Source organism: Hemicordylus capensis, chromosome 3, assembly GCF_027244095.1.
Source record: "Hemicordylus capensis ecotype Gifberg chromosome 3, rHemCap1.1.pri, whole genome shotgun sequence".
Lineage (NCBI taxonomy): Eukaryota > Metazoa > Chordata > Lepidosauria > Squamata > Cordylidae > Hemicordylus > Hemicordylus capensis.
In genome coordinates this window covers 131,079,670-131,094,939 of record NC_069659.1, presented here as the reverse complement: position 1 = coordinate 131,094,939, position 15,270 = coordinate 131,079,670, and the positions used below count along the sequence as shown (strand labels likewise).

The 15,270-nt window shown below is 41.9% G+C and overlaps 1 protein-coding gene across 3 annotated transcripts in view; it reads right to left on the bottom strand.

The window, feature by feature from the left end:
- The window catches only part of ATP10A (ATPase phospholipid transporting 10A (putative)), a 169,894-nt gene that overhangs the window by 39,286 nt on the left and 115,338 nt on the right, over positions 1 to 15,270 (bottom strand). For all 3 annotated transcript variants that reach the window (XM_053311535.1, XM_053311537.1, XM_053311536.1), the window contains 2 exons: positions 12,967 to 13,219; positions 3,154 to 3,371 (listed from right to left, as the gene is read on the bottom strand). In XM_053311535.1, coding sequence (XP_053167510.1) covers positions 3,154 to 3,371; positions 12,967 to 13,219 — 471 coding nt within the window. The remainder of the gene's footprint in view (positions 1 to 3,153; positions 3,372 to 12,966; positions 13,220 to 15,270) is intronic.

Sequence of the window (15,270 nt, the reverse complement as noted above, 5' to 3'; positions counted from 1 at the left end):
GCCAGGGCTGCGGAGGTGACTGGGCAGGCGATGGAGGGACCCAAAACCTGGAGAGAAGCCTCCTTGGAGATGCTGCCGCACAAAGTTTGTGGAGGAAGAACCACCAATCTCTCTGAGGAGGGAGGCGGAGCGGGGGAGAGACTCTCTGGGCTGCCATTTGCAGGAAGCCCCTGCGGCATTCTTGCCCCTTTGTTCCTCCTGGGAGGCTCCCTGCTGCTTTGGCTGATATCTTGAAGATAAGCCTGAAGAGCAGGGAGGGAGGGAGGGAAGGGGGGATTCAGAGGAACGGAGAACCAAGGGCTTCTGTTTGTTTGTTTGATTGATTGATTGATTGATTGTTCAAACCGGCTTCATTAGGCAAGCTGCTAGGCTAGCTGGGGGGACCCACCTTTGAGCTGCCCGCCCCATGGAAAGAGCTCACCGTTTTTTGCTTTGTCCGGTTCCCAGCTTTTTCTTGCAGGCATTTTCTCTCCATGGAGCTGCTGCCATGCAAGGCCTCTTGCCGCCTCCTTCACACCCGCTTCCCTCAGGACTCCACCTGAGTTTGGGGGTGGATTAGCCGGGGGTGTGTGTTGATTCGGCTCTCCAGCAGGAAGGAAGAAGGGCTCTCCAGCCTCTGCCTGCCTTCCCCCCCACCCCCAGATGTCGCCTCATGCTCAGACTCACAGCCCGAGGGCGGGAGACTGGCTGTGACCTCCTTCTGCGGCCTGCATGTTGACTTATGCTGAGGCTCGAGCCTGAGGGCAGGAGACTGGATGCGACCTCATCCTGCATCCTGCCGGGCGGCTCTGTGGAAGCCGGCAAGGATGCAACTGGTGGTGGAGCTCCGGGCCTTCTCGTGTCCCTGGGGAACATGCGCCTCACAGGAACAGACACATTAGAGGCATTCTTGCGCACTCCATAGAGTTAGAGAAGTAGGAGGAGAGGTGAAGAGGAGAGGAGGTTGAGGGAGCAAAGCAGAGTAAAAGATAAACAGATTCAGCAAGGGAAGATCGGAGAGAAGAGAAAGTCTGCCTGGAGCAATGCAGGACTGTAAGAACTGGGTGGGGTCATCCCCCTCAGGCTCTAAAGACTTCTCTATCTTTCAGCTAATTAGCATAGTCCTGCCTTGGAGCATGGGCGGGGGATAACCCATTGAGAGGGCCTTGATTGCAGCAACCGAGAAGATGGTTTCAAATCCAAGTTCAAGGTGGAGGACGCATGAACTAGCCCCCTCACAACCCAAGACAACTCAGCTGGATGTAAATTTGTGGAAGCAACGCAGGCAGAAAAGAACCACTTCTTTGCCACCCTAGTAAGTTACCTAGTAAGTGTCTACAGCTCTAGTAAGTTCATCATTCCACATTTGTACCGGAGCATCAACAGAATCACTGACAGAGCCAGCCTGAAACCCTTCCAAGGCTTCTTGGAATCCTATTGGATCCAATAACCTTCTTGGGCAGACCAAGCAAATGGATCCTTCAACCCTGCAGAGGTGGTTGCAAGTCCTATCTTAATCAGCTGGTGAGCTGTCTGTGACAGTGAGGAAATGACAGGAGTCCTGATCAGAGCAAAAGACCAAATTGAGAATGTGATCCACATCATGCATCTGTCCAGAACACTTGGGACAGCAGGGTGATCAATACACTGGCCTCTAGACTTAGGTACACACACTCAATATAGGCCAATTCCCTGACAGGGATCCTGGTATGGGAAATGGTATTCTTAAAGACCACAGCCACGCAACCTACATCCTTTCACCTGCTCCACTATAGAGTAACCCACCTGGAGGAGGTGGAGCCAAACTGGGCCACTAGCCTCTCCCAACCAGGTCTCCGTAATGCATTCATTGTACACCAGGTTGGCTCCTTTATCCACGATCAAGTCATGGATGATCTCAGACTTATTTTGGACCGACCTGGCATTACAAAGTAATAAGGTGAGGTTCTGTGGGTTATAGGCACTGCTTTCCAAGGTCAAAGAGGTGGTAGGCCTAACTGAGGGGGAAGCCACAATTAAATTTCTAAATTCACTTATGATCTACCAGTGCTAAATCTTCATCATATTTAAAAAGACAAGTGAGCAATGGACTGACATAAACATTTAAATATCAGTAAATGCTGGAGGAATAAACATGTAATGTGCATAAAATTGGCAGTGGGCAGAGCATAATACATGGAGATAACAAGAAACAATACATTTGGAAATATTCTACTAGAGAATATAAACAGAGGCCTGCAAAACCTGTGACTTGCCAAGACACACAGCCCACCAGCCACATGGTGTGACTAGCTTGATACCCCCTTTCCCATTTTTGCTGTGCAAAAAGAACAGTAAAAGCAGGGGCTGACAACCTGACCAGTGTTCTCTAGATTTTTTCATCTGTGTGCGGAATGAATTTTGTTTGGGTGGCAGTATCAAGGCAGTGTGTGTGCACACATGCAATTAGAATGGGACCTTCCTCACTCAACCTGAGAGAGATTTAAAATTAACTGAGCAGACATTTAAAAATATTTGAGCACGCACACATGTACATAGGAACATAGGAAGCTGCCATATACTGAGTCAGACCATTGGTCCATCTAGCTCAGTATTATCTTCACAGACTGGCAGCAGCTTCTCCAAGGTTGCAGGCAGGAATCTCTCTCAGTCCTATCTTGGAGAAGCCAGAGAGGGAACCTGAAACCTTCTGTTCTTCCCAGAGCAGCTCCATCCCCAGAAGGGAACATCTTGCAGTGCTCACACTTCTAGTCTCCCATTCATATACAACCAGGGCGGAACCTGCTTAACTAAGGGGACAAGTTATGCTTGCTACCACAAGACCAGCTCTCCTTTCTTCGTACATGCCTACGTATATAGAGGGAACATTGAACCTGACTGATGCTGAATGCATTCTTCTAGCCACTGTGCGTGCTTCAGAAGCGTGGGAGCTAGTGCTGCATGCACTCTTTCTTTAGAAGCATGCATGGGGCATTAAGGCAGGATGTCCACCAGGAAGTTTATTAAGCCTAGACTACAGAACTTGACTCACCGATTGCATTTGGCTCAGCTGGGTCACAAGTTGTGCAGGCCTGATCTAAAATTATAGGTATGACTCACTAGATATGGCTCAGATTACAACTATGGTTCAGTGGAAAGATAGCAGTGTAAAAAGGCAGTACTTTTGTCACTTACCATAGGGCTACTGAAAGCAGTGTGCTTAGAGAGAATGCTTGCTCTTTTGGCCTCCACTCTGCTCCCTGTACGCCTATGGGATTTTGTGCTCTGGTTTCTGTGGATGACTTTAATGCTCTGGTGACTGCTAATACTGTCCCGTTGGGATAATGTTGCTACTTTAGGTGCAGTTTCTTCATCTTCAGAATCAGCTTCCTGGTACATCGCTATACGTCTTGCTATTGACAAAGAAATGCAATACACAAAATAAATATGTGATTTTGAAGGACAAACAAAATGCATTGGATAACTGTAACAGAACCGACAACTGAGTTCCAGCTAAGAACAGCCCAATTTTTAAAGCGATTCAGAGTCATTTGGGGAATGTAGACCGCATTACTTAGGAACCTTGGAGCCCAATTATTGAAATGGTTTCTATCGTGAAGAACTAAGTCTTTAGCACCCTATTTGCAGTTGTTATTCCTTTTAGGAGATGGGGGAGGGGCACAAATCCTATTTTCTGGGAACAGCATTAGCACTGGCACTTGATCACCTTGTGCATAGGAAGTTGTTGGACCAGGATACATGACTTTCATCTTTGGATTACTCACTTCACAATAGTTCTGTAGCCAACAAAAGAAATATGAGGATTAAACTGTTTGATAATCACATCTTGTTGGCTTGCAGGTTCGCTTCTGCACTTTATTTCATTAGTATAAGCACCCAATGCAAAACACCCAATAAAATGCATGGAATTTGGCCAAGTTAAGAGAGTTTTAAGAACCAGAGCTTTAAAATCTTAAATGCCTGTTATCATGATAACTACTAACAAATCACAGTTCCTTTCACTTTGAGTTTACATCTGTGGAAGGTAACTTCAGTGTGAGAGACAGACTCAGAGTAGTAGCACTATCAGGATGCCAATGGCTTAGCATGGGTATTATTCCTACTCTTAATTTAACCTTCTAGAACCAAACTGGAAATATAAGAGAAGATGCCCCCTAAAGGGAGGTATAATGTGGAGAGGGCCGTAGCTCAGTGGCTTTGCATGTATAAGTTTCATGGTTCAATCCTTGTATCCCCAGCTAAAAAGATCCAAAGTAGCAAGGACCCTGGAAAGATTGTGGAAAATTGTTAGCATACCAGGGTACAGGACCAACCATTTGGCATGGAGGCAACCAAGACTTTGGTTCAAAACAGCTCATTATAAGGGCTGCAGAAGAACTGCACAACAGTATTATACCTTGTCAACAGTTAGCCCTGCAACTGGTGACTGCCTGGTCACCTGAGGAATGTTAGGCAACAGTTCAGCTTGTGTACTATCACCACCTCTGGCCAAATACGGGAAGTGCACGGAGATCAGCCTTATCAGCCAAGCAAGCCTGCTTGCACTAGTAGGACATAGCAAAACAGGTGATTCTCCTGCATCCCTATAAAAGCTTTTGGGTTTTAGCAGACTTATCTGCTAGTCAGGGAAACTAGGAGGCTGGTTATGACTGAGTATAAACCTCTCTCACCTTGCTCCCACCATGACAGGAACCAGGTCTGACAGTGTCCCTCTCAAAAATCCCATGCAAATACACGGAAATATTTTCAATGACACTCACATTTCTTATCATAATCCATTTACTGGAGAATGAATAATTTGGTTATTACAACATCACAGATGAGTCTTAATTTGATATCAACTTTTAATGACTGACATAGACAAAATAATTAGTTATTTAATTCTGTACATGGCTTCCCTCATTTTCTGGCTCACTGTGACAAGGCTATTACATTCTGAAATAGCTCATAAAATCCACTGGAGCCCATTAGAAAACTCCCTTTGCAGTATACCTCTCCCTAAAGCAAGCTACATTATCTGCTGCTTGATCTGAAGAAAGGGGGGGGGACCCAAACCACCAAGATTATTAAAAACAAAACAAAAAGATAATCCACAAGAAAAGGTTTGAAACTTTGCCAAGCATTTTGTGCACAAGATATCTAATTAAAATTAGCAGTGGAAGAGGTAATGATAGGTCAAAGTACAATAAATATTAACTCCAAATAGCTATGAATACTTATTTTCTAAAACTTATCTCTACAAAGGCTCATTATGGACTTGAACAGCTTAATTCGGTCAATTATCTATTTATGGACTATAGTACAAGTAGTCAGAGAATTAAGAGTTTTCTTGGCAATATATTTGAAATAATATTCCTACAGAGAACCTTATAATTGAAAAGCATTCCAAATAATTTCCATGCTGATTTAATCGAAGGACGAACGCCTAAAAACAAATACAACATAGATGATGCCAGGTAATCTGCAATGTTTGTATAATAGGAACAACAACTAGGTATTATTTCCAGGAATGCCATGGATACCAAGCCACTATTGATGCATATGTGTTGCAAGTGGAGGCAGCAGAGCAACCAATATTAGGCAAAATAACAGTATTGCTCCCAGAGTAGATAAAGGATGGGCCAGAGCTGTGGTCTGTTGCAGGGCTTGGTTCCTTGGTGTTTGTTGCAGACAGGGGTGAGGGTATCCATAAGCCAAGACAGGCCTTACCCACAATGCAGAAGGTAGAAGTCTAGTTTGTGTTTTTGTTGTACGTGTATGAGGCTAATCTAGTCCAGGTTTTGCAGAAGATCCAGAGAATAAAATGAGGTTTTTGTAGCCTGAACAAAGCTCTGAATAAAACTGTTTCTTCAAACAGTTTCAAACTGGTCTTTCTTAGTATTTTGTTCAGACACACAAAAAAATCTATCTCACACCTTCTCTTGGTTGCTAGAAGCCTTGCCATGAGAGGTGGGAACCAACAAAACAGGCATAATACAGGCTCCAGTCTTTTTCAGCAGTGGGGACAATAGTAGCTAAGGAGGGCAATTCCGATTGGGAAAACTGGAATGATGCCACTGCTCCAACTCAATGCCCCCTCACACAGTGTTTTTAACCTTTTAAAAAGAAGATGGGAATCCAACCATGGTACTCCTAACTCATGTAGCTTGGCCCTACAAGTGTAGCAGCTAATCTTTTAGCAAGGGTCCCACAAGTCGAAAATATGAGATAGCACAGCTAGTTCCTGTTCCTGTCCACTAGGCATGCCACGAAACCCCCGCTATTGCTTCTCTCTCTTGTGGGACCTGCGCTGCAAGCCGGCCACTCATGCATTTTGATGAGATAAACTGATGCTCATTAACACAAGTGAGAACTAAAAAATCAGCACCTCCAGTCTATGTAGCACATTTGCTGCTGCTTGAGATACAAAGGCTCTTCTTATGGGAGGAAGTAATTTAACAGGCCCCCAAATGGTGAAAAGTCACTCGCTCTCCAGTGTGATTCAAGTATTAACAAACATATTCCTCTTGGAACATTATGTTCTCTTCACATCCCCATCATTTCTCCACTCCGACTCCAAAAAAATATTTTCTATGAACTTTATAGTCCATAAGATGCTATAATGGGGTGATTGCCAGTATCAACAGTTCTGTTCCTTGCATTCTGATGTTCTTGGACTTACCCCAAACAGAAGGCTCTTTATTAGGAGTGAAAAGGTATGTGTTTTTTCAGAATCACAGAAAACAACTAATGAAAAAAATTTCCACTAGTGACTGTTATGCAACAGGTGTGTGTGTGTGTGTGTGTGTGTGTGTGTGTATTAAATTCTGTCAATGTGAAGCAAGTATCTCACTTCTGTTTGCCTGATTAGCATGCAATGAAGTATGAGATGAACAGGGTCACCTGCCCCAAATGTTTTTCAGCAGGGAAGAAAGATAACTGAAATTCAAAATGAGCTATTTAACCATTTTTACTTAATTCATAATTTGGCTGTATATCTGCCAACATGTTAAAACACAGTGAGAGTTCTCAAAAGGCCCCGAATCATTTGTCACACATCCCAATCCATCCTGCTGCGAAGGTTCTTTTTCAGCTCTCTAAAAGCAGCTGCAATAGTTCTACACTACAGAATTTAATAATATGAATAATACTAAACTTTGTTAGCTGCCCCATAACAAATTGTTCTCTGGGAGGCTTACAACACAACATTAAAACATGAGATAAAAATATACATTAAATCACAGACTAAAAAAAGCGGGGCGGGGAATACAAAATACAACACAAAAATAATTTAAAACACATTTTTTAAAAAATCAGTTACGGGTGGATCAATTTTTTTTAAAAAAACCTATATTTAAAATTTAAAAGGCCTTAATAAACAAAAAGGTCTTTTTATGTTATGTTAAAAACAGGCTTTAAACAATATAGACACTAGCTGGCTACCTCCAATTGTACCCATTTTGTTTTAAATGAAACAAAAACATAAAAACATAGTGGCAAGCACTACATAGCCATCATGCCGGAAAGCACGCAGAGGAGCAAAGATGGAGGCACCAGTGCGAGATGGCCAAAACAACTGGCAAGTTTCTCTATCCTAGAAATCCAAAGATTACTGCCAGGCTTACTGATGGGATTGTTACCCTTATCCAAGAACTTCATTTTGGATTTGTCAATACATGTATTGAATCCAGGAGTCAAGTACTTTTCTTCACTGCCTCTTGCTGAAGCAACTTCATCTGCCCACAGTTACAACAATAACGGTCTTAGGGCCAGACAATATATTACATTAAACATGTGGTTTGGCCCTGCATTCTCTCCCCCACCAACTTAAATAGCAAGCATGAGGGTGTGGCATACAATCAGGAGTGTTATGATCAGGCTTCCCTTGAAACAACATAAAAGGGCAGATAAAAGCCATATCCCAAGCACATTAATGTGCAGTGGAGTCCGAAAGGCCTTTTGTGAGCCCTTTTGGCACATGGCTTCTTATGAGGAACAGAACAACCAAGGCCCCTTTGAAATCTTTTCTCCTCACTGGCTGTGTCGTAAGAAATACTAACATGCTATAATGAACCCTTTTCATGTCCCATCTCAGAATGCATGTAAATAAAAGGAAACTATCCCAGTCTGTTGTGAAATTAAACAGAACTTGCCTCAACCTATGGAAAGTCTCATGACATGCCCACACTTTCTAATAACAATGCAGTTAACTGTGTTTCTATGAGCATGATCTGATTTAATACAGTAGAGCTTTGATGTGTTAAACAGAGACTATAATGCCAGAACTGAAGTAACTTATTTCAAAAATATTATCAAGACAAATACGCTTCTTTTAATAAACTTATAGGAAAAAACCCGCATCTGAATACAGTCCAGCTACTGAAGCAATCCTTCCACCATTACTACCAGCAGGGACACTTGTATTAAAAGGGGGTGATGCCGTTCCTTCTGAGGTATATGGGGACCCATTAAGTTTTCACCTTTCAGAGACACTAGAGCAGCTGAAGGAAGAGTAGAAAGCACAGATTTAGAACGTGGAAAGAACACTTAAGTCTGAAGAGGAGAGACAAGAGGAAGTGTATTACTTTTTTGAGGAAAAACTGTCAAAAGTAATTTTCCCCCTACAGAATCAGTGGGCAAAGACTGTGATGATCCTAAGGGCTAAAACTACACATTATGCTTAGACACATTTACGGTGTCAAACAAAAACAAAAACAAAACTATAAGAACTGGTGGGGGGAGGGGAAGGAGTATTTTTACATAGAAAAGCAGCACGAGGGAAAATATTTCTTTCCCCTCATTCTGCTTTTCTGCTTAAAAATACCCCTATATTGCATTTTGTTCCACAAGACACACATCTTTTCCCTTGCGAGGCAAAAAGCTAGAAGGAAACCATGTTTAATGGGAAAACAGCATGAAAGGAAAGTTTTAGAACATCCCCCACCCCCACACCCCGAGCACAGACCTTTTGCTCAGCTTGCAGCCGCCATGGCTCCACTTAAAAGAAAATGGGGACAAACTACATACATAACATATATTGAGCCCCCCTAAGCATGATACTTGGAAGGAAGTATCTTATTTACTTTAAATAAACATGGTTAAGAAAGGGCTTCATGATTTTAAACATTGTCTGAAAAGTGCAAACATTAACATGTAATCCCATAAAGCAGTTTCATGGCTTGCTTTACAACACTGTCAAATGTAGCAGACACACAGACAGCCCTGCCCAGACTTTACCAAGCCTAAAGAGGGGGCAAAGCCAAGACAGCTTTTGTTTTGTCAGTGTTCAAAAGTTTCTGAGACTTAGCAGTAGGGATCATTTTGCAAAAGAGTGGGGTGATATGTGAATTATATGACTGTGTATCAGAAATCATCCATTCAAAGAAAGTATTTGGAACTCAGTTTGCAAAAGAATTTGGCAGTGTGTGAACTATATAACTGTATTAGAAGTCATCTACCTAAACAAGAAAAGATTTGGGAGTTTTCTTGGGAGAGGATTCATTCAATGTTTTGAAAGTTTTTCTACATGATTTTTATTCACATTTATTTATTTAAACAAACTCATTTATATACGATCCTATATAAAATCGCATGGCAGTTTACAAACAGCAGCTAAAACCCCCAAATCATATTAAAAAACAGATTAAACTTCTTGTAAATAAAACTTTAAAACATCATAAACCCAAAGCCTGATGAAATAGGTGTGTTTTCAAAAGTCTTTTAAAAACAACCAAATGTGGGGAGATTCTAATTTCATTTGGGAATGTGTTCCAGAGCCTCGGGGCAACTCTAGAGAAGGCCATTTTGAGTTGCCACCAAGCAAGCAGGTGGCAATTGCAAAAGGACCTCGCCCGATGCTCTTAACAGGCGGTGGGGTTCATGAAGAAGGTGGTAAAGGTAAAGTGTGCTGTCGAGTTGGTGTCAACTCCTGGTGACCACAGGAGCTCTCTTAAAAACCCTGGGCCCAAGCCATTCCAGGCTTTATAGGCAATAACCAGCACTTTGTATTTTGCCAGGAAACTAATTGGCAGCCAGTGTAGTTATTTTAAAATAAGAGTCTCTATGGGTGGTCCTGGAGACTAACTTGGCTGCTGCATTCTGCACCAGTTAGAGTTTCCAAACTATATACAAAGGCAGCCTAATGTAGAGCTCATTGCAGTAGTCAAGCATGGATGTTACCAGCATATGCACCAATATTTTAAGGTCATTTGTCTCGAGAAATGGACGTAGCTGGTGTATCAGCCAAAACCATTAAAAAGCACTCCTGGCCATTGCCTCAACCTGAGGTATCAGTATTCCCAAGCTACGTATGATCTTTCAGGGGGAGTGTAACCCCATCCAGAACAGACAGTTCTAAACCACAGCGAATACATCCATTTTATTTGGAATCAACTTCAGTTTGTTCTCCCTCATCCCGCCCATTACCAATTCCAAGCAGGCATTAAGAGAGGTTAGGCCATCTCCCGATGATGTAGATATGGAGAAATAGATCTGGGTGTCATCACTATACTGATAGCACCCAGCACTAAATCTCCTGGTGACCAATCCCAGTGGTTTCATGTAGCTGTTAAAAAGCATTGGAGACTGAATGGAGATATTCTTTGAAACTATTTTTATTTTTACTAGAAATGGTTTGGGACTTAGTTATTCACCGCGTTTCTGTTGTGTTATAGTGTTGTGTATTATAATGATGTGTAGATCATGAATTGTATCATACAGGAAGATATTGTTAATTGCTGGTCCAGTACTCACAGTTTTGCATATCCACGCTAGGGTAATTAGCACCTGACCTCGGTATATGTGGGAAAACATAGCAAAAAGGGCTAAACCCATGTATCTGTGGGTTGGGGGTGGCTGGAAATGACCTTGGAGGTCATTTCCGGCCACCATTCTGGTTTTAGGAACCATTTTATGGCTAATTTACCCAAAAGGGGGCAAAACAGCTATTTCTGGCCAATTTCCAGAAGGGTGGACTAGTTGAGAAAATGATAGGGCACTTTGGGAAGTCATTTGCGGGGGGCAGCTATTTTCGGCTGATTTTCAGCAATTTTGGGCAGTCTGGGAACCTAACCACCCAATTCCCATAGCCCTAATGTTCTATTATCTGCAGATTTACTATCTGCACCCATCTCCCCCTGAGGAACAGAACCTCCGCAAATAATGAGGTTCTCCTGTATAGTGTTTTACTTGGTCAGACACTATATCATATTACTTGTTCTTTCTTTATTAGTGTTCTCATATATGATCATTTATATATGATTCAAGTCCAGTTTTCTTATCATATTTCATTTCTCATCTGCTGTTCATAAAAATAATGGGCTACAATTGGGGCGGTGGAAACCAGAGTGAGAAAGAGGGAGAGCGATACATTGACCTGTATCTAAGAACTCAAACATGCTGTTGAGGACACTAGAACTAGTGTGGCTGCTAGCCAGAATACTGATATTAATCCAATTTGGGAGGCCACAGAGGAAAAACTACTAAAAACTTGTCATTAGGGTGTCCATTTTTATCACCATCTCTTTCCCTCAGAATATAACTAATTGGTGATGCTACTACAGTCCAGTACACTTTGGACAGGTTTCTTTTTAAAAGGTTTTAAAAAAAACAAAAAACAGCCTGCACGTTTGCACACAAAACAGTAATGCTACATTTAAAAATATGATTATTATAAAGACATCATTTTGTTTTTGTTTTAATTGGGGCTGTGGCTATGGATCATGGCTGTAGTGGTGGGCATGGCTGTGGGAGCTGTCATGGTGAGTGCCTGGACTTCTGAATTTGCAACTACATCACTGGGATGCAGTGTTACTGGGGGAGGATTTTAAGGAAGAACTACCATGCAATGTTAGAGCTATAGGAAGGGGTGAAGGCACAATTTGGAGAGTGGACCTACAGTTCATGGTGGCCTGTGACCATGAAGAATGTTCATTCATGAATGCATGCTCCTGTTGTTAATTGGGGGCTTTGTCAAGGGTGCTGCTGCAGAGCTGTCAATGGTGCAACGGTCAATGGTGCATTCCCTTCTATAAATGCCCGACACGAGTCTCCCTTGTAAGGGGGTATGGCAAGGCATTCCAGCTGAGCTAGCTGGCAAATAGCCCCCACCCCCCACCCCAGGAGCTGCTCAGTTGCCCTCTTGCTAGTAAAGGATAGACTACCAGATACAAGGGAGAGAAAGACTAGGATGGGAAAGAGATTTCAGTGCAGCCTGTACTGCTTTTGATGTTGCTGTGTCAACAGGTTGCTGCTGAACTCCAGCTCTGGCAGGGAAGAGAGTAGTGAGAGGGTAGAGTGGTCTTTAATCCACTCTGCTGAAAGCCTGTGAATTTAAAAGGTGCATCTTATCAGCAACTTTGTTACTAGGCAAAGACTGAAGAGATGACATAAGAAGTTGCTAGGCAGACTAGGGGAGGTTTCAAGCTAGTACCAAAGGGACATGTTTGCAGGTTAGACTGGCCATGTTTCACAAATGCTCTGAGCTAGCATCTTTGTGAGCACCAGCCCTTAGAGGGAGCTGATCAAACCAGTTACAGTTTATTCTGAGAGCAGATTCAGACAGAAAGCAGAACTAAGGTTAGGCTTAATTTAAGTATACTGGCCAACTTGAAACCTGGGATACAGATCTTAGACAGATGGCCATAAACAAACATGGTTAATGCCATGGTGTGGGTTCAGATGATAAAAGCAACCTAAGTTATGGAATAAACTGAGGTCCCATGTGACACCTGAACTTACCTTGGGTTATATTATTACAGCACGTAATATTACCCGCTGTGATTATATTATAAAAGAACATACTATATTATTTTCTTAACATAAGCATTAATATATCACCTTGTTTGCCTTCTGTTGGCATGGCTAGAGACCTAAAATTATGGATAATGTTTCTCAGAATATTATATGGATGACTCCCTTTTGGTTTTTACACATATAAAACAACTTTGGCTTTTAAGAAGATTGCAAATATTACATCAACTGAATGAAAAGAAAAGGCATCATACCTACCATTTGCATCATGGGAATATTCTATTCCAGAAACAGTGCACCTTCGGAAAACCATTTTATTCTCAGTAAGAGTCCCGGTCTTGTCTGAAAATATATGCTGAATTTGCCCTAAATCTTCAGTTATGTTCAAAGCTCGACACTGTAGTTGAAGGTCTGTTTCTTCATCATATAAATCTTTATCTTGATGAATAAAATATACTTGACATATTTTAACAATTTCAATGGAGACATACAATGAAATTGGAATCAATACCTAAAATGCATAAAGAGCAGAAATATTAGCAAAAAAATTAGAAAACTTAATAGCAAAGATGGATAATTGAATGAATGTGATCAAAATTGCAGCATGGTACTGTACCTTTATAGAACTTACACAGTCTGACTTAAAGCCAACATTGTACAGTTATTAGAATATCTGCAAAGGTTTACTGTGAAAGATTAGGAAAGCCTATGGAGCAGTTGCAGAGTTGATATCCATAATTAGGTCTGGTGGTGTTATTTTCAAGGCTTGGAGAGAGGCAAATGTTTTCGGGATAATAAAAGGAGCTTGAAAGAAGCTAGGAAAAGAAGAAGGAAGGGGTTGGAGGGGTGAGGGAAGAGAGAGTGCAGTCAGAATACTGCCAGCACAAAAGAATTTGAAAAAAAAAAGGGGGGGGGACCCTGAATTAATAGCCCTTAATTTTTATCTATTTACTTAACAGGATTCTAAAGCTCTCTAACAAGACGTGAATCAAAGAAACTGATTCTGTACAGAAAGCAATCTTTAGAGCAAGAGTTTTTATACAAACGAACAACCCAGTTTGTAACTGCTGAGAAAAGTGCTGTGGTAAGAGATTTTCTCTAGAGATTTTCAGCAGTTTCCTGATAATTATCTAAAACCCCACAAAAAACTTTATTTATAGTGGAGGACAATTATTTTTACAGTGGAAAGAACGAGTGACAATAACTGCCTGCGGAGGGAGTCCAGGCATACTAGTGAAGGGAGGATTGGAAAGAAGTTGTGCCTAAGTTTGCCTGGTCCTTTCCCTGGTCCTTCCCCAACTCATGGCAACAATGGGTAGGTGGGTGGGGGGAGCCGTGGCTGGCAAGGCACCTTGAAACAGGTGAAATTGCAGTTGATGCTGCTTCAAGACGTAAACAACACACAATGAGGCAAGAGCTGCACATAAGAGGAAGTGATTAGAGAAGATATAGGGAGTGAGTAAGGAAGCTGCAGCTGTTAAATGTCTGCCTGGATGCATCCCTCCCCAGCCCAATGTCCAACTGAAAGACCAAGGCAAAGTGTACCTCATTTCTAAAGCCATCATCAAGTGCCTCATTTCTAAAGCCATCATCAAATACCAGACTGTACAAAGTCTATACAGCTTATATGGTGTGCAAATTAAGGTGTGCACCTTAACTTGCAATTTCCAGATGTAAAGAATCTTAACTCTGATGCTGAACCGAAGGTTTTTGTATTACTGAATCCTTATCTCCAAAAGCAAAAGTAAATTTCGGCCTTTAATCCACATGCACAGCAAAAGGAGCAAACTACTGGAAAGACTCATGGACCCTCAGTTGCAGGGATCCTTCACTTATAACACATACTACCCTTAAAATGGAAAATACTATCCTTTACAGCAGGGATTCTCAATGTGTGGGTCCCCAGATGTAACTGGACTTCAACTCCCATAATTCTCAACCAAAGGCCACTGGGGCTGGGGATTATGGGAGTTGAAGTCCAATAACATCTGGGGACCCACACGTTGAGAAACCCTGCTTTACAGGATTTTCAATACATTATCAAAGAGGAAGAAGCACCTGAATTAAATCAAACCCTACAGCCATGATGCAGTATCTATATTCTGACACCCTGAGCCTTTATGTTACTTCCTCTAAGAGTGGGAAGGAACTCAATTTTTGTGGCACATTATCTCATGACTGAAGACATTTGAGAGTAAACAACCTATATATCCTTATTTATGGTCTTAAATACTGCTCCCAAGGGAACCAGATTTAGTCCAGCAGATCATTTGTAAATTGCCAACCCAACTGATTTCAGGAGTCTGGTTGTTGAGCGATATTAAAGTCCCTGTGTTATTGCTGCAGCTTATGTTATTTTTACTGACTATTGTTTATGAGGCTGCTGCTTTAAATTGTGTACTGCTGGAAAGTGCCATGAGCACTGCAGAAGGACTGAAATGTTTTAAAATAAAGTAAATGATTGTTACCTGTGATGCCATATCACCTTGATACACTGGCTGTGATTTCCAACACATTGATTTACAAGTCTTGTTCACTGCATGTGAACAAGGCATGTGGCTA